This window comes from Neofelis nebulosa, chromosome 11, assembly GCF_028018385.1.
Source record: "Neofelis nebulosa isolate mNeoNeb1 chromosome 11, mNeoNeb1.pri, whole genome shotgun sequence".
NCBI classification, from domain to species: domain Eukaryota; kingdom Metazoa; phylum Chordata; class Mammalia; order Carnivora; family Felidae; genus Neofelis; species Neofelis nebulosa.
The window spans coordinates 41,728,134-41,747,150 of record NC_080792.1 but is presented as its reverse complement, the minus strand read 5'-3'; the positions used below and the strand labels follow the sequence as shown (position 1 = coordinate 41,747,150).

At 35.7% G+C, this 19,017-nt stretch overlaps 1 protein-coding gene across 4 annotated transcripts in view; it reads right to left on the bottom strand.

The window, feature by feature from the left end:
- DSC1 (desmocollin 1) overlaps nucleotides 1-19,017 on the bottom strand; it is a 352,925-nt gene that overhangs the window by 2,501 nt on the left and 331,407 nt on the right. For 2 of the 4 annotated variants that reach the window (XM_058692438.1, XM_058692439.1), the window contains 11 exons: nucleotides 15,680-15,824; nucleotides 13,972-14,138; nucleotides 13,351-13,485; nucleotides 11,748-11,933; nucleotides 9,571-9,830; nucleotides 9,345-9,487; nucleotides 5,006-5,218; nucleotides 3,327-3,569; nucleotides 1,575-1,693; nucleotides 832-1,077; nucleotides 43-88 (listed from right to left, as the gene is read on the bottom strand). In XM_058692438.1, the coding sequence (XP_058548421.1) occupies nucleotides 53-88; nucleotides 832-1,077; nucleotides 1,575-1,693; nucleotides 3,327-3,569; nucleotides 5,006-5,218; nucleotides 9,345-9,487; nucleotides 9,571-9,830; nucleotides 11,748-11,933; nucleotides 13,351-13,485; nucleotides 13,972-14,138; nucleotides 15,680-15,824 (1,893 nt within the window). In that variant the 3' untranslated portion in view covers nucleotides 43-52. The remainder of the gene's footprint in view (nucleotides 1-42; nucleotides 89-831; nucleotides 1,078-1,574; nucleotides 1,694-3,326; nucleotides 3,570-5,005; nucleotides 5,219-9,344; nucleotides 9,488-9,570; nucleotides 9,831-11,747; nucleotides 11,934-13,350; nucleotides 13,486-13,971; nucleotides 14,139-15,679; nucleotides 15,825-19,017) is intronic. The other 2 variants (XM_058692436.1, XM_058692437.1) reach the window with 1 other exon arrangement.

Below are 19,017 nucleotides of genomic sequence, written 5' to 3'. Positions count from 1 at the left end.
ACACCTAAACACATTAGCTTAAAAATAATGTCTTTGATTTACCTTTTACTGTTTAATTTTTAATCAGAGTGTGTCCTCTAACGGATTCCTACATATAAAAAATGCACATGATTGGTCTGTATTCTATTCATTCTGAAAATATAGCAGATATATAAATGCTCCTAGTGAACACATTTATGAAACTTAAAGCTACACACATATCACAAAGCTAACTTACAATTTCCCATTTGACATAAGATTTGCATAGTTGCAGCGTATCTTTGTAATTTCTTCACGTATTTGGGGGACCAATATAGGTTATGATTCTTCTGTTTATACATTATTATATAGTGATAATAATGTAATATATTAAAGTGGCTAATATAGTCAATATTGATTAATCTGAACATAAAACAAGAAACTAACACCCAAAATAAAAACTTAACAGTCTACCTGATTGATGCTGGTAGCCGGTACTTAATGACTACACAGAGGATTTAATACACCAAAAAATATTTACAATTTATGACCAGTCCACATAAATCTTTCACTCCAGGTGATCTTCCTGCTAATTTGGGGGGAAGAAGCTATTGGTCTTTTTATACTTCCTAAACATGTCTACATATGCCACTCCTAGATGGTTCTGTAGTTTCATAAATGTTATTTTAAAAATTAAACTTTAAAAGATCATTTTGCCTTTGGGTTTGGGCCTGAAATCTGTATCTATGGTAATTAAACACTAAAAAGGTGATGAGTTCCAGGTGCATGGAGAGTAAAACTTTTGGGAAATCCTGACTTATAAATCGTGTTTAAACTCTCATGTAATATCATCTTGAAGACACCGGCACTCACTTCGCCAAGCCGAGGTTGGGTGAAGCTGTGCCAGTCTGTGTATGTGTATCTGCCAGTATCCTGTCCTGCTCCCTTGACAGATTCCAAGGTCTGATGTCCACCTCCTTTGCTGGAATCCAAAGTGTAGCCGCCTTTGACCATCTCAAAGCTTTGCTGTGTTTTGACTCCTTGGCCACCAAGAGTGCCACCAGACATGCTTGTGTCACAAATGTTGGATGTCTGTGTGGGCAGTCTAATATTTGCTTCCTAAAAATAAAGTTAGAGTTATAAAATGAATGAGTCAAATTGAAGCTAACAGTTTGCTTTCATTTCTTCCCCACCAAAATTCACATATTGAGGTCCTAATCCTCAGGGTCTTAGAATGTAATTTGTTTGAAAACAGGTCATTAGATATGCATTTAGTTAAATTAAGATGAGGTCATACTCAACTAGGGTGGGTCCCTAATCCAAAGGCCAAGTTTAAACACAGACATGCACACATGGAGAGAATGCCAACCGAAGGTGTGATTTATGTTGCCATAATACAGGAACTACCAGTTTGTGATTCTTTGCAGTCCTGTGACACTAATACAATAGAATCATGAAGTTTAAATGAATTAATGTATGCAGGTCATGTGAAATTCTGCTTGGCATAGTAAGTGCTCAATAAACATTAGCTGTTATTATTATTACTGTTGCTACATGACAATCAACTGTTATCATCCATCACCAAACAATTCATAGGAAAGTGAAATCTAATTTACCATCACTTCTTCTCCAGGTCCTTCAGTATTTGACACAATTAAATTTTGCTGGGCTACATCTGGAAAACATTTCTTTACTGTTCTCTTAGCAGTAACACAGAAACAAGTAAACAGAATACCTAAAAAATAAAAAGCACTTAAGTAAAATAGTATTTTTTTCATGCAAGTATATATTAAATCATTTAAATCATATGATTTTTTTTTTAAGTTTCTTCACAGAACTTTAAAAAAAAAAATTTGTTCCATAAATTGAGATCTCTTTGGGTCATAAAATTTAAAACAGAATATTAACAAATGTATTCGTATATAGACCATCTCTGTCTTATTGAGATTATTAGGCTAAATGAGAAAGAAATCAATAAAAAGTAATAAGGATGAAGTGAGCATAGTTTATTAACAAGTCTCTTCCCAAGTTCAGAATTAACTTAAATGATTCTCTTATTTCCTCCACACTCAAATGGCAACTCCCTTTGATGGAAATTTAAGCTTGTATTGTTGGTACTTAAAATCCATACGGAACCCACTTAAAGGGTATTAGGCATAAATACAAACATGAAAGGCAGTTACATAAAACCAGTGCCCAATTTTGAAAGTGTATGCTGACTACTAACAGTGCTAAGGGGAACATCCTATTTCACCTGAAACTCAAATCAATGAGTTAGGACACAGTAAAGACTATGGGGAAAGTCTCTAAATGCAGATAGATTATAGAGTAAAATAAACTGTTAAAAAAGAAAGGAAAGGGAGTGTGAGTGGAAGGAAGGGCACAGAAGTGTGGGGAGTGATTTCCATCACTTTTGCATCTCTAAAACAACAGTTTGAAGAATGCAAAATCTTAACATTCTTTGCATGCATTGCTTTTCCTCAGTGGCTTACCATATGACCATTTTCCACACACTGGGTTCCTTTTTGTTTGTTTCTTTTTTTAAGAGTTCTAATGTTCTTTTCTTATTTTTTTTTAAGTTTGTTTGCTTATTTCTTTGTTTTTAAGTAATCTCTACACCCAATGTGGAGCTTAAACTCACCATCCTGAGAGATTAAGGGTTGCCTCCTCTGACTGAGCCAGCCAGGTGCCTCTCATTGGAGTCTTCCTAAGATGTATGTTAAATCATGGCGCCTGGGTGGCTCAGTCAGTTGAGTGTCCCACTCCTGATTTCCACTCAGGTCATGATCTCAAGGTTCATGGGATGGAGCCCCATGTCGGGCTCTGTGTTGACAGTCTGAAACCTACTTGGGATTCTTTCTCTCTCTGTCCCTCCCCCACTCACACACTCTCTCAAAATAAGTAAATAAACTTAAAAAAATGTATGTTAAATCACTTCATTAATAACATTGAACATAAACATCTAAGTGAGTTTTGGAAGTACTCTTCACTATTCTTTTTGTGCATAAACTTGACTGGTTAAAAGACTGTTTTGTATGGGATGGAATCTTAACATTACTTTTCTACAACCTCTTTATTTTACTTATGGAAAAATGAGCTCAAAGAAGCGGAAATGATTTATCCAGTATCTCACAGCTTATCATTGGAAGAACTAAGGGGACACCTCTGAAAATTACTTTGAATTTAATCTGCTCTTGCTGATAAGTTTCTTCTGTGAATCAGAACCCCAAGTCATATAGTACATACAAGATTTTCAAAAGGACACATTTACCAAAGGCTATAAAGGCCATTAAATAAAGAATTACCATATATATATTTTAAATATTAGATAAAACTTCAACTAATACATTCTAGATAATTATACTTACATAACAGCAATGCAGAACCCAACACCATGGCAAGAATAGCCCATCTTCCAAGTATTACATTTGATGGTTTAAAATCTCTCACATTTTTAATATTCATCTTACAGTCAGATGGGGTTGTACAGTCACATACTCTCACTGTTAACATGTGTTTTGCATCTAAACCATGCCTATCTTTTATTATGATAGGCACAGTATAATAGTTATAGTCAAGAATTTGTCGCTGACGAAGAATGGCAGTTTTACCTAGAGGGAAAAAAAAGGCAGAGAAAAAGTATACTTATATGACTTTTTTTTTTTTTAAGAGAGAGAGAGAGAGAGAGACCGCGTGAGCAGGGCAGGGGCAGAGAGAGAGAGGGAGACACAGAATCGGAAGCAGGCTCCAGCCTCCTAGCCGTCAGCACAGAGCCCGATGCAGGGCTCGAACTCACAAACTGCAAGATCATGGCTTGAGCTGAGGTCTGACAGTCAACTGACTGAGCCACCCAGGCACCCCTATGACCTTTCAATAGCAATATTATTCTTCCTTGGTATTCTTAGGGTGGAGGGAGGAGGAGAGAAGGTGCAGGATTTAGCTTAAAGGAAAAACGCTAGTGGTTCATTTTTATTTCTTAAAAATGATTTTGATTTCTTGAAAAACTAGGAAAATTAATTAATATTACTCTCCACTTATATTAGGCTAAGCTATACTTAATGTTATTCACATATTATATTTATATGTTTTCTTAAAAGATATTTGGAACAAGAGTCTAAACATAAATATATTATCCATTTCTTTAAAAAAAAGTAAGGTATTCAGGCTCCAGGTGGCCTAGTCTGTTAAGTGTCCAACTTTGGCTCAGGTCATGATCTCACAGTTCATGGGTTGGAGCCTCGCATCTGATTCTCTGCTGTCAGCACAGAGCCTGCCTCGGATCTTCTGTCCCCCTCTCCCTCTACTCCTCCCCACCGGTTCTCTCTCTCAAGATAAATAAATTAAAAAAAAAAAAAAATTAAGGTATTGTTCCTGTCTGGGCTGCAACATGCCATCCACACTGAGGAAAACCCAGAACCTTCGGGGTCACATGAGCCAAAGCCACAGTTGCATCAGCAAGTCCCAGAAGCAGCCAGGAGGCCAGGGTAATAAATAATGCTAGTGACATGCACCACCGTAGGATCAACTTCGACAAATATCACCTACGTCACTTTGGAAAAGTTGGTAGGAGGCATTACCAGGTAAAGAGGAACCAGAGCTCTGCCCAACGGATAACCTTGATACAGCGTGGACTTTAGTCGGTGACCAGACACGGGTACATGCTGTCAAAAACAAGACTGGAGCTGCTCCCATCACTGATGTGGTCCGATCGGGCTACTGCAAAGTTTTGGGGAAGGGAAAGCTCCCCAGGCAGCCTGTCATCCTGAAGGCCAGGTTCTCCAGTAGAAGAGAAGAGAAGCTACAGTGGGGTGTGGGGTGAGGGGCTCTGCATCCTGGTAGCCTGAAGCCATGCGGAAGGAGGAAGGAGGTTCATTAAAGCTAACAAGGGTTTTTCAAAAATAAATAAAAGGCAAGGTATTACCTTTTTGGGGGGATCAATAAAATAATTTCCTAAAATGAATGTTTATCATAATGAACTAAAGTGAATGTCAACATCATCAGCCATCCTAAGTTCCTAATGATTAGAAGATTAAGCAGAATTACATACCATCCTTTGTTTCTAACTTCCAAAGTTTGTTGGCAGAATTATCCAGAAAGAATTCAAAAGGTGGACCATTCTCAGGTCCATCTGCATCTACAGGTTCGAGAACGGCATAATCCTTAGCATGCTGGCAAATTGTCACTTCTTTATCAATTTGCGGTGGGTGATCGTTATTATCTTCCAGAAGAACTACCAGGGTTCCCGTGCATGATCTGCCAGCTAAGAAAGATTAAAACCAGCATATTTTTTACTTAAGATTTTATTTTCAACATCTCTATGCTACACAGATGACATCTGCTTTCTACTGGCTATCTGAACTTGAATTTCACACACTTTTTAGAGCACAAATACTATTGCTACAAGTACAAATAGTGACATGTCACTCTTCCTTAAAGATTGATGGCTGTATCAGGTATCTTGAGGTGCTTTTTAAAATAAAAAGGTATGAGATTATGAGTAATATCACTACAGAGCAACCAGTTGAAAATAAAATTGATTTCTTACACCTTTCTGAAGAGCATATATTCATCCTGGAAATACAAAGGCTTTGGTCATCAGTCACTTCCTTTGACTTCCTCTCCTGACTCATTTCCTCACATCCTCTTTGCTCAGACTTTGTGAAACTTATCAAACCCACGAGGTGTGCTCCTTCTTGTCTGCTTTGGTACATTCTGCCGCCACGGCTAGGAATACTTTTGTCTTCTCTTTGTCTGACAAATCTGGTTATCCTTCAAGAATCCCCTCAAATATCTCCTCCTCGTGAAACTTGCTGTGACTTATATGGACAATGGTAGCAATATTCTCCTTTGAGTTCTCACAACACTTTGCTCATCATTGACTCACACACTGAACTGTGAACATGTTCGTCCTAAGAACTGAGTTATACTAACCTTGATAGCCTATTGATCTTCCCAGCATTTATTCGCTAACTTATAACTTCATACTAACACACTGAACATAATAGTAATGCTATTACTATTTTATACTTTCCAAAAAACTTAGTTGAATAAACTATAAAAATAAATTTGCACCCCCTCCCTCATTCAATAAATATGTTTTTGACAATAGGAGCTCTTACTCATCTCTAGATGGCCACTGGTATTGTACTAATGCTTTACACATTAAGTCTCCATAAATATTTTTAATGACAACATTGCCCATTATTTGTGTTTAAACGATAATGAAGCTCAAAAAACAAGTTTAAAGTTTATCATTTGTGATAGGATAATAAACTACAATAAATGACAAGCTTTCAAAATTGAAATAAGCAGAAAAATAATTGATAAGTTTTCTTTTTTTTGCTTCGAATACCAGTCTAAATTGTGAGCGTATATGTTGAATTTATCATAAACACCACTACAAATCATATATAAATATCACCCATTTTTAGTTTGAAATAAGACTTAGGTGATATCTTGAATGCTTTAGTGATTTTTTTTCTGTTGAATAACTACAAAATTAATTTATTAAAAGTGACTTTTAAATTACTTAACGAAAGGCACCCACTATATACCTATTTAGAAACTATTCTATGTGAACAAATTTTAAAATATCTACAAATAAAAGAAAGATCTAGGTCTTCTAGTAAGAAATCTGCAATAGGATATAAACATTTTGATACTTCCAGAAATTTGTAGCTAAATCTGAACACAAGTAACAACTTCAAAATCACCAAACTAACAAAGATGTGTTAATTTTCACAATCAATCTAGTTACAGGAACAGAATATAAATGAGAAACAATGAAACATCCTTTTATAGAGAAGACACATCACCTGTGATAATTAACATATTATTCCCTGGGAAGGGGGCCTTATGAAGTATTAAGAGAAGACCTGAACACAAATGAGTGGAAACAATCACAGATGTCACTGCCATTCATTTGAAGTTAAGGGACTTGAATCTCAAACAGTTGGGACAGTGCTACACTAGGCAGAGGGTGTATGAAACAGTGTTTTCTAGAGTGACAATGGGGAAACCAGCCTGCTTAACAAAGAAGACTAACACAAGAAACAAAGTAAATAAATTGGATTCTAGGAAAGCTAGAAGAATGTCTGGGTCATCATCCTGAAATATTTATGAGCATCAAAAGCAAATGTTCACGTGGAACTATAAGTAGTTACTTATATATTTGGTCCTTGGAAATACAGATTAATGGATTAAAGTTCAAATGAACAAAAGCATTGGTGTCACCCTATCATCTTATATTAATACTTGTAATATCCATGTCTTTATTTCTTCTTGAGCACACCCAGGTTATTCATGAGCCTGGGACATAGAATCTTACAGTTTAGATTTGGCATTTCATTTCCTTGTACTTTTAGCAACCAAAGACAAAGTTAATTTCTCATATTTCTGTTCTCCATATTTTCCTTCTCTTCAAATAGTATTTCATTTTCCTATCACCAAACTTCTTCATTTCTTGAAATCTCCCTTTATCCTTTAATCTGGGCAGCTCTTAACTGATTTCTCCCTCTTATGATATCCATACATTTATGGGGAAAGTTGTCATACCAAGAACCTCTTATGAGAATATAATAGTCCTCTAATTGGTATCATGTGAGAATTTGCCCAGTGTTATGAAATCTAGTTTTCATGGTAACATGCCTGGTACTTGGAACTTACTAGACTGTCAACATTTGTGGAATAAATGGGGAGAAATAAATCCTTCTGAATGACATAATAATCATGTTCTTGAATCATTCAGATTTCACTTTTGTTTATACAAGAGTAGCAAATCGCCCATGGTTTTAGAGTGGTGGCAACATCATATTTCTCAGCTAATGTTTTCACCATTCTTTGGTAGCTTTTTTGTCCTTCCTATATTGAAAGAACTACATCAAAAGCCTATGTGAGAGATATCAAGAGGAAGTGAAGATCATATGTACATGGTTATGTAATGATAGCCACATTTACATTTTCTTTTAGATTTTGAAACCTAAGTATTTTGGACACATGGGAATAACATTTAACAATTGCTTGTTTGTATATTTTTATGGTATATACATTAGCAATAGTAGCACATGTATACAAACATACCGGCAAATATAGGGAGGTTGCTGTGTGTGGATCTCAGCCAGTGGATAACCAATTTTGTGGCTGGACTGGCCCTTGTGGTTCTTAGATGATTGCAAGGTGCCATAGCCATCAGAAGGCTTTTGGAGAAAAAAGGTCCTGGAAATTATGTGGCTCAGCTGAGGCCACACAGCAAGGTTGTTGTGGGCAGGAAGAAAAAAAGCAAGCCTGGGGTACTGCTTTTATCGGGGTCAAGAGTTGGGGCTAAGGGTTTCTGAAGCTCATTCTTTACTGGTGAATTTAAAACATTGGAGCAAGAATTTAAAGCCCTGGGAAGTGAAAACACAAGCAACCCCAGTGATCAGTTCCTGAAAGCAAGCAAGATCTCTAAAATGAAGGAGCGTGGGGTACTGGGATGTGGCTTGGGTCTTTGTCTAGTCTGCTTGGCAGACTAGATGGCAGAAAGCCATCTTTGAAGTGGATGCCTTAGCAATCAAAGCTGAAGTCAGGCAAGCACTTGCATTACAAAACAAACGAAACTGTCAGGGCACACATTACAATGGTGCACATTCAAAAATGGTTTACTGTAGGAGTGTTTGTTCAAAAGGGTTTTGAAAACACTACTTTATGATATCTGAAGGGCACTTCTTCACAAGAAGAGTTTCACAAAAAAAAAAAATTAAGCAGAAGGACTGCAAGCCACAGCAAAAGACTGAAGAGTCATTGTTTGACCATTTCTTTAGGAAATACGATTAAATGCTTTGTTCCCCATTACGAGATGCTCAGAACAAACTTACCTTGAGCCACTGTTATAGGTGGGTTAAACCCTTTCAGCAAGTTCAAACCGTAATAATCTAAATCTGTACTCCTGAAGACTGGAGATCCTAGAGGAGGCCACCATGTCTTTGGCCATTCATTCATCACCTCCTAGCTTTGTGTTACTGATGCACTAGAGCTGATGTTGGGTGGTCTCCAATAAATTGAGCAGTCAGTGCAAACATATTTCACACTAAGTTTGGATCTGGCAATAAACAAAGGTCACCCCAAGATTTCCTTAAAGATACATCCTGGGGGCGCCTGGGTGGCTTGGTCGGTTAAGCGTCCGACTTCGGCTCAGGTCATGATCTCACGGTCCGTGAGTTCGAGCCCCGCGTCGGGCTCTGTGCTGACAGCTCAGAGCCTGGAGCCTGTTTCAGATTCTGTGTCTCCCTCTCTCTCTGCCCCTCCCCTGTTCATGCTCTGTCTCTGTCTCAAAAATAAATAAACGTTAAAAAAAAAAAATTAAAAAAAAAAAAAAGATACATCCTGTATTTCTAGAAAACTGTACTCACCTGCATCCATTGCAACCACGGAAACATTGTATTGGTCGTGTTTTACAAATTTTGATTCTCTATCTAGCACTTTTATAGTTCTCAAGTCACCAGTGTGTTCATTAATTTCAAACCAGTTATCTTCATCTCCTATCTTCTTATACCTAATTTTTAGAAATCAAATGTAAATGCTCAAACCAAAGATTGAACATAATCTCAAAATATGTCATTTTGAAGAATATGTTACCTTAAGCCTTCACTGCTGCTTGTTTCCGGATCCAACGCTTTGTATCCCTGGAGTTCTTTTCCAACCGGGAGGCCATCTGTACTCTGAAGAACTTTTACTGGTGGTTGGCATTCAGGGCCCTCATCACTGTCTTTAATTTTAACAGTGACAGTTGTAGTGCACATAGTAGGAGCTTTTGAGTTTGCTGCTTTAGCGAATTGTGCTTCATTAAGTACACCAATTTGCAAAACAACCTCACGATGGACTTCATAGTTCAATGGCTGTTCAATAAGCATACTTTAATCAGTCAATTTGGAGCACTGTATATAACAGAAGACTTATAAGTATGATTCCAAGTTTTAGCACAAAAGGGAATATCATATTTGCATATAAAACGTTACCCAAAGCAGGTGCTAATGTAAAAGACGAATAGTTAACTTCTTATAATAAGAAAAGTTAAAGACGAATAGTTAACTTCCTATAATAAGAAACAAACACTATCAAATACAAAATTGTTGACGAGTCAACCAATTTTTCTTCTCCCTTTTCTTTCAGAATGTCTTGCCTTCAGTTTTTTCATTACAGGTTTAAATATTAATGGAAATATAGAATAGGTGTTTGAATAAATCCAAATTTATCAAATGAAGTTAACAGTGATAACTAAGAGGTACATAAAAAGTATAAAAAGAAATATATAAAATAATTAGACTACTAGAACATGAGATTTGGCTATAATGGAGCAGTTGCTTTGAGTGTATGAGTAAAAGTTATGATATTACTGAAGTACATTATATTTATGTTTTTTTAATGATTATATTTAGGTTTGTATAGCTCCTAATCAAAGTGCTCATTTCTGAACTGAATAATGAGAAGCATCTTGAAACAAAAGTTAAACAATTAGAGACTAAAACCTATCAGGACAACAACAACAAAAAAAAAAAAAAAAAAAAAAGGAAAGCAAGAGAAAGAAACCTAGACCCCTCAAAAAAACAAAAAGAAACAAACAAAAAACCCAAGAAAGAACAAGACGAGTGAGAGAAAGAAAAAGCAATATAATAATTAAATGGCATTTTCTAAAAATCTTAGGAGGAAAGTACAACTGTGCATATATACACAAGAGTGCATATATGCACAAGAGTACATAAGAAAATACACTGACCCTAAGAAATTAATCAGGACAATTATGCAACAGGTTAGTGAGGGCTCTGGAAAGAAGGACTCTGAAAAGAATCAGATTTGTCTACAGCTATAACACCCTGAATATGCCTGATCTCATCTGATCTCAGAAGCTAAGCAGGGTCGGGCCTCATTAGTACTTTGAAGGGAGGAAAAAGAACCAGATTTAGTTCAAGTAATCATTCTGGGTGCCACTAATTGCAACTGAATTTTTAAAATCCCCAAATGCTGGCTACCTCAAATATAGGAGAAAGAATAGGAATAGCTGCTCAATATTTAATAGTCTGTCTTGTACATTATAGAAAAGTAAAAGTATAATATGAGCATGGAGGCACTTGAAAAGTCAAGAGGTTTGACTTCCAGTAGTGATTCTTCTATTTCTGTCTTGTGTTCCATAAAATAAGGGATTTGGACAAGTGGGTATCTAAGGTTTCTTCTAAGACTAATACTTGATTACTAATACAGTATTTCTCTGCCTTGGTTTTCACCACGTATGGAACAATGTGTTTTGTACCCATAATGCCTATCTTCTTCCTCTTTTTTTCCCTTTATTTTGAAAGAGAGAGAGAGAAAGCACGAGCAGGGGAAGGGCAGAGAGACAGAGAGACAGAGAAAGAGAGAGAGAAAATCCTAAGGAGGCTCCTCGCTGTTAGGGCAGAGCCTAACACAGGGCTCAATTTCACGAACCACAAGATTATGACCTGAGCTGAGATCAAGAGCCATATGCTTAACCAACTGAGTCACCCAGGTGCCCTAATGCCTACCTTCTAAGAATGAAGATGAGGATAAAATCATCATCATCATCATCATCATCATCATCATAACAAAATCATCATAACAAAACATTTATGTAAACCAATAGAAATCATTTCAGCATTGGCTCTATTCACATACATACAGTCAAATACATATAGAGATATATAGTACATAAGATATAGATATAGATATGTAGATAGCAATGCCCAAGTGTTAAGTTAGTATTTTTTAAAATATTGCTTGATCGTTTTTTTGTTCTTGTTTACCTTGACAACACACAAGACTGCTTCATTTGTATTGGGGTCTGTGCTAATTTTGAAGTTTCCATTTTCATTTCCCTGTAGGATCTTATATATAGCCTTTGAGTGAGGAGTGTTTGGTAAGTCCTGATCATGTACCGCCATTCGTAAAATCTCAACATCAATTCTGTTTTCTTCTACTTCTGTAAAATACTAAAACAATTGTCCCTTGTTATTACAAATTCATAGCATTAACATGATTTTCTACTCTAAAACTTACATTTAAAGAAAAATTAAACAAAGTGATATGAGAACATGCAATCATATATTGGAAAGAATTTACAAATTTCATGTATAGTGTACTTCTCACTAAACTGACTTTTCAAATCTTACTCATTCTTCAAAGACTAATTCATGTCTTAACTTCTAAACTTCTCTAAATCATTCAAGCCCTCAGATTTGTCTCTATTCTGAATCCCCTCAATATTTACAGTCTCTGGCCCCTTTTATATGAACATATTAAACCTTCAATATTTGTAGATAATTATAACCTACATTGATTTCTTATTATTACTGGATGATTTGTTACTATGCCAATTTTTGTTTTTAATTTACTTTTGATTCACTAGCAAACATTTTAAGGAAAAAGTTTTTCCTTTTTTGAGAAATTAAATCACATTTTTTCCTCTTCCTCCAAAGAATAAATGTTTACAGAAGCATATTATATTAATTAAAAGACTAAAGAAAGTAGTAAATCAGAATCCTCTAGAGATGTAAGATGAATTCATAGAGGGATGATAGCCTGATACCTTTGGAGTATAACAGATCTTAATTCTAATCCCAGTTTTTTCTCTTACATGGTCTACACGTATGAGATCATGAGCAAGTTATTTAACTGATTTTTCATTTTCTCAAATAAAATATGGGATAAACATGCCCTTAAAAGTTGTAGGGATCCATATAAAACAGCGTATGAATGCACCTATCACTAGGGGTTCTCTCTTCTTTAACTCGTTCTCTGGTATAGATTAATGAAAAAATGAAGATTACTCACTAAAAGTTCAAGAAAGAAAAACCATTTCCTGGAAGTATCATCCTGTATATATTTCTTGTATTGTGTATTTCTTAAGGGAAAGTTTGCTCCTGTGTGATGTTGGAAGACTCTGCATATAGATGACGGTGGGGGGGGGGGGGGAGGTGCACACTGTACTTACTGATCTCCCAGCAGAGCAGAAAACACAAAGCTAGTCTCTTTTTAACATCTTAGGAAGTTAAAGTGAGAAAGATACCAGAGAGAGGGCCACTTCTCCTGTACTCTATAAAAGGAATTTAAATCCAAGGCATCACTAACAGACTTTGGCATCCAAGAAAATGATGAATACATGAACAGCAAGCATCAAGGGTTAAGAGGCCATTATTAGACAGCCAAGAGAATAGTTTTTTCCCTAGCATTTAGAAATGCCTGGTCCTTCAATTATTGTTACAGAAAATCTTTTTTTGTTTATATGTCATCTGTAAGCAGTAGCTCTTAAAACCAAAAATGTGTAGTCTCACAGAGCTACCAAATTCCAGATGTGTGTTTTTGAAAAAGTAAGTGAACCTTGGTAAACAAATACAAAGATGTACTCACAGATGTTTCAGTAAAATATGGTGAATTGTCATTTTCATCCTCAAGTGAAATTGTAATTGTTCCTGTATTAAATAAACCAAAAGGTTGCCCCCCCATGTCTCGCACTTCCATTATTAACTGGTATGTATCACATTTCTGAAAAAGAAAAGAAAAGAAAAGAAAAAGGTACATTGACAAACACTTATATTTCCTATAACTTATAATTCTCATAGCCATTGCTTAGGATCTGATTATTTTACACTCCTTTTATTTTATTTTATTTTATTTTATTTTATTTTGTTTTTTTAAAAGGCCACCTTAAATATAAATATAGAACAAGAGATTGGCTAGTCAGTACAATAGAAAACTGATGTACCTAACCTAACATTTCAAAATGTAAAGCTATTTTATCATTCACATCAAATTAGGTCAATGATTTTAAGTGAGAACTTGTCTAATATCTTGTACCTTCCCTGAATCTCTGTAGAGACAAAGAAAGTATCAGAGAAGCCCTAAGGACAGCCTGTATAGAAGCCAGCTGGGAGAGGTGGCTGTAGGATGCCTTATTGTAACTTCTCTGGGAGTTCATTATCAGTTTAAATATAGCTTAGTGATTGTAAAATTAATTAATCAGCTCATTACTTCTCTATCCAGTAAAGGTGTAGTTGTGGTGATGACACCTGTATCTGGATGTATGGAGAAATGCTTTGGATGATCTGGGATTTGCTGTAAGATTTTATATTTCAGACGAGTATGTAGAGTGTCAGGTTCATCGTGGTCTATGGCAGTCACTTGTCCCACTGAAGTTCCTGTTTAGATAAATGCAATATCATCAATAATTTAAAAGAGCAATATAATTGAATTACAAACAAGGTATGGTTGTAGTATATTCTCCCTAAAACCACAAGTGGATTGATTTTACAGGTTAGTGGAGTGGCTAAAGCTCTCCCAAATTCCAAGCTCCCCTTACTTGGAAACTTCACTTATGTGGGTACTATGAATCACACGGTTTATATTCCACACATATGAGAATATCCACCCCACCCTTGGTAGCAGCGGTTCTCAAATTCTTCCCCCCTACCCACCACCCCAGTTCATGGACCATTTTTGGATGGGACCTTCTCTGTATATCTTCTTTTATAGCTGAACTTGATAATGTTAATTAGAGGAATAGCACAGCTTTGAATATGATAAGAAAGATTTTACACTTTGATATTTTAATAAATGTGCTGAATTGTTAATATTCAAGTAATGCAGGTAACTATTAATACACTGTGTAGCAGTCTGAATATCATTTGGACAAGCTTTACGGCCCAGAAATCAGTGTATTAGAAATGTTGCTTTACCAAACTACTAACTGTGAAAGAACAATATTAAACATGCATGCATACATAATGACAATAGAATGGATGAGGCATTTCTTGCAACTTTTTACTTTTTTTGAAAGTTTATTTATTTTGAGAGAGAGTGAGACAGCGTGCATGTGTGGGAGGGGCAGAGAGAGAAGGAGAGAGAGAATTCTAAGCTAATATATTTAATAGCTAATAGAATTCTAAGCTAATAGAATTAGTAAATAGCACAGAGCCTGATGACAGGGCTCAATCTCATGAACCGTGAGACCATGGCCTGAGCCGAGATCAAGAGTTGGATGCTTAACCAACTGAGCCACACAGGTACCCCTCTTGTAACTTTTTTCTTTTTAAAATAAACCTCATAGTCCTATGCCCATTGATGTGCCTAGGTCACAGTCTTGGCTGCCTAAGAGCATTAAGCCAGTTTAGCTTTTTTAATTTGTCTGAAAAATTTGCCAACTAAAGCAATATATTTATTTTTATAAGTCAGATAAACATTTCCATGAGATGATCTATTTCTGGGTCCTTGAAAATTTATTGAAACTTTGTAAAGATTCAAATTATTTATTGCTTTATAAAGGCATCTGTGACACCTATGTACATGGTCAAATCATAAAACATAAACAGCATTTGTCTGTCACACGTTCATATTCATAGCGGATTCAGCTGCCTTCTATATAAGCATCGAAGAAATGAGGGCAAAAAGGTTTGCCTCTGAAGAGTATATGATCTTGTAAGACTACAAAGTTTCATGTAGAATACCCTTGACATTCAAGCATTTTAAGAAAAAATATTTATTTATTTAAGTAATCTCTACACCCCACATGGGGCTCAAACTCACAACCCTGAGATCAAGAGTCGCAGACTCTTCCAACTAAGCCAGCCAGGCACCCCTGACATTCAAGCATTTTTAAATGTTTCGCATACTTGTGTTTCAAGCATGACTGAGGAACTGAATCAAAGCAAAAATCTAGTGTTTTTCTAAGAAGGGAACTTACCAGTTCGACAATTTTCAGGCACACTAAAGATAGTCACTTTGTTTTCAAAATATGGAGCATTATCGTTATCATCTTCAACTTTGAATAGCAAGGGGAGCGGGTACTCTGGCGCGTAGCCGTCTGCAGTGGTTGCATAGGCATACAGCTGAAAGGTAGACAAACACCATCAGCTCCTTCTCAAATGACAAATGATACACAAAATTAGGCCTAGCGGATGGGGAAAGACATGATGTTTAAAAAGTCCTCCACAAAAGAATATGTAACTAAGAACTTAAGCGATGGAAAACACACCAGCGCAGACAATGACCTTATGGCTTTGATACTCTTGTAGTGTTCACATTCTCCCACCAGGTACCATGCACCCCAGAATGAGGCTACTCTGCTCTCTGAATTAATCACATGCCCTCTGCTTGTTAGAGCACACAAATTTCCCCCACTTATGCTAATGACAAGTATTTTTTTTAAGACTACAAAAAACAGGATTCCATTTATTTACAGATTTGCAGAGATGTATACATAGGTATCAACTATCTTCAGTGATCCAATTATGAATTCTTTTCTCTACTTATCTGTACTTTCTCATTTTTCTATCATAAATATATATTTGTTATGTATTAAAAGTGCCAATAAAATCATACACATATTTCAAACTCAATCTCATAATAATATATCTTGACCCCAAAGCTGGGATTTAATGTGTTTTCCTTGTAAACACCATCAATTTATTTCTTTCTACCTCTTATATGCTTTATGCATAACAATTGTTCAATAAATAGTCATTGAACTAAATAGATTTTCTCACCGACAGTACCAACTAAATGTGCCCAAGGTAAATTCTGTATTAATTCAGTTCTTCAGAACAATCAATTCTTCCTGATTGTCCTGCTGTGACCATCTTCCAAAATGAACCAGGATTAAAATTCCAGGTATTTAACTCCTCCCTGTCTTTCAATAGCCTGATTAGTTGCCAAGCTCTAGGGATTATGGCATTTCTGTGTCTCTGGCATCCATTATCTCTTTTTAAATCCTTAAAAGATTTTGTTAATCTATTTATTTTGAAAGACAAAGAGAGCCCACACACATGAGCAGGGGAGGGGCAGAGAGAAAGCGAGACAGAATCCCAGGTACTATTTTGGGTACCTGGTTTTATTTTGTTACCAGTGATGAGTTAAGTATCTCCAAAATAAATCAAAACTGAAATCATTATTGTAGAGAGGACGATCCAGATTAGGAATATAGCTAAACTTTAAAGCAAAGCCTTGCTCCCGTGGGGAATCCATTTATACTCCAATAATAAAGAAATTATTTATATACTTTCTTATTTAGTCATTAAAGCAACAGTTCCAAAAACTCAATAACAGTAATGGTTTTACAGTTTAGTTCCCATTATTTTATACTGAAAGCAATAATCATATATATTCAAGTATATGAATATTGTTTAAAAGAAGTATAATATAGAATATTATACTTTAAAATCAGTCACATTTTTAGCTGAATTAGAAGAGTATTATTTACATTTCAGGTGTGTTTTTGATATATTGTTTCTCCCTTGAATTCTTCTGTAGCTTGGAGAATCTCATTTCTTTTAGCAAATTGCACTGCAATTTGCTGAAATTTTCTTTATCTTTGAGAAGATGCAAATAGTTGCCAACAGAAGTGGGGACTTGAGTTTGACCTTGTAATGAAAGATATCTAATGCTGACTGAGCAGAGTTATGGAGAGAGCAGTGCCACCAAAGCTGAGTGGGTACAGAATGTGATTTGCAACATACATATGAAGACAATGGGTAGACCTATGAGTCTAGAAAAGAAACACATGTTGCAAGATAATAAGGCTCTGGTTGGATAGGTAAGGGATTACACTGAAACCCAATTTTCCCCTATGTATTTACAAAAGATACAGATTATCCTCAACACTCAAAGAGAAAAGTGTTTATAACTGCTTTCTTTCATATATAACTTGGAATTATTGAAGAAAATCCTCTTCTTATTTTTTGAAAAACTTGGAAAAAATGGTCTTATACACATCCCTGAAAGATAAGATGAATTTAATGGTTTAAGACAAACTCCTCAAACTGCAATAATGGTGCGACTCATCCAGAAAAATATTTACAAGCCAAGATTAAACATGATAACAGGTGGCAAGTGAGAGAACAGGAGCACCAAAAGGATATGTATTGAATTAGACTCATGGTTACTTGTTCTCAATAATCAATAAAATTGAATTATTTCAAGTAATAATAACTGGTCAACACATAACATTTATATATAGGTTATATAAATGCAAAAAGTTGGGAAATCCCATCAAAATCCTACTTTGAAGGCAAAATCCTATAGCATGTGTATTGTTCGATCTGCCACTAGAATTGTTTTTAAAGAGCTTTACAGTTTATATACTGAAATCACCAATATTATGGTGTTTAATGATGGCAACAGCTCTGAGGTAGGTAAGAGAACTATTAGAAGCCCATAAAATACAGAATGAAACAGATTCTTGAAGGTTGTGACCTGTCCAAAGCTAAAAGAAAAAGTGGCAGATACTGAAGATCTACTAATTTCCAGAGAAATAAGCTTTCCAATGTAAAGCAATGAGTGAAATTGATTTGATAGGAAAGCAAAGACATATTATTATTATTATTATTATTATTATTATTTAATGTTTGTTTATTTTTGAGAGAGAGGGAGACACAGAGTGTGAGCTGGGGAGGGTCAGAGAGAGAAAGAGACATAGAATCCGAAGCAGGGTACAGGCTCTGAGCTGTCAGCACAGAGCCTGACGTGGGGCTGGAACTCAAGAACCATGAGATCATGACCTTAGCCAAAGTCGGATGCTCAACTGACTGAGCCACCCAGGTGCCGCAAAGACATGTTATTTTAATTTGCACCTTTATGTTGGTAAAGAAGGCTTCCATTCTATATTGCCTCAAGTGATTTCAGAACTTGCATCATGTTTACATCTGTTTGTTATACTTTCTTTTATGAATCTTACTAATTTGCAAGTGATATTTCTTAATATCAATTCAATCCTATGTTAATTGGAACTAGAGAAATATTGGTAATTCTGAAATAAAAATTAGCTAAAAGCCACTTTAAGCATGAACTCCAAACTATTTTATTCCTTTGTCCTTTAAAAGATGTTAAAAAATAGCAAAGTAACTTTTTTATAAGTAATCTCTGCACCCAGTGTGGGGCTCAAACTCATAGCCCTGAGATCAAGAGTCACATGCTCTACCAACTTGAGCCAGCGAGGCATCCCAATGTAACTTATTTTTAAAGTTAAACTATTCTCTCCTCCTTTTTACTGGCAATGATCCAGTGGGAAGCAGCTGAAGACCTCCA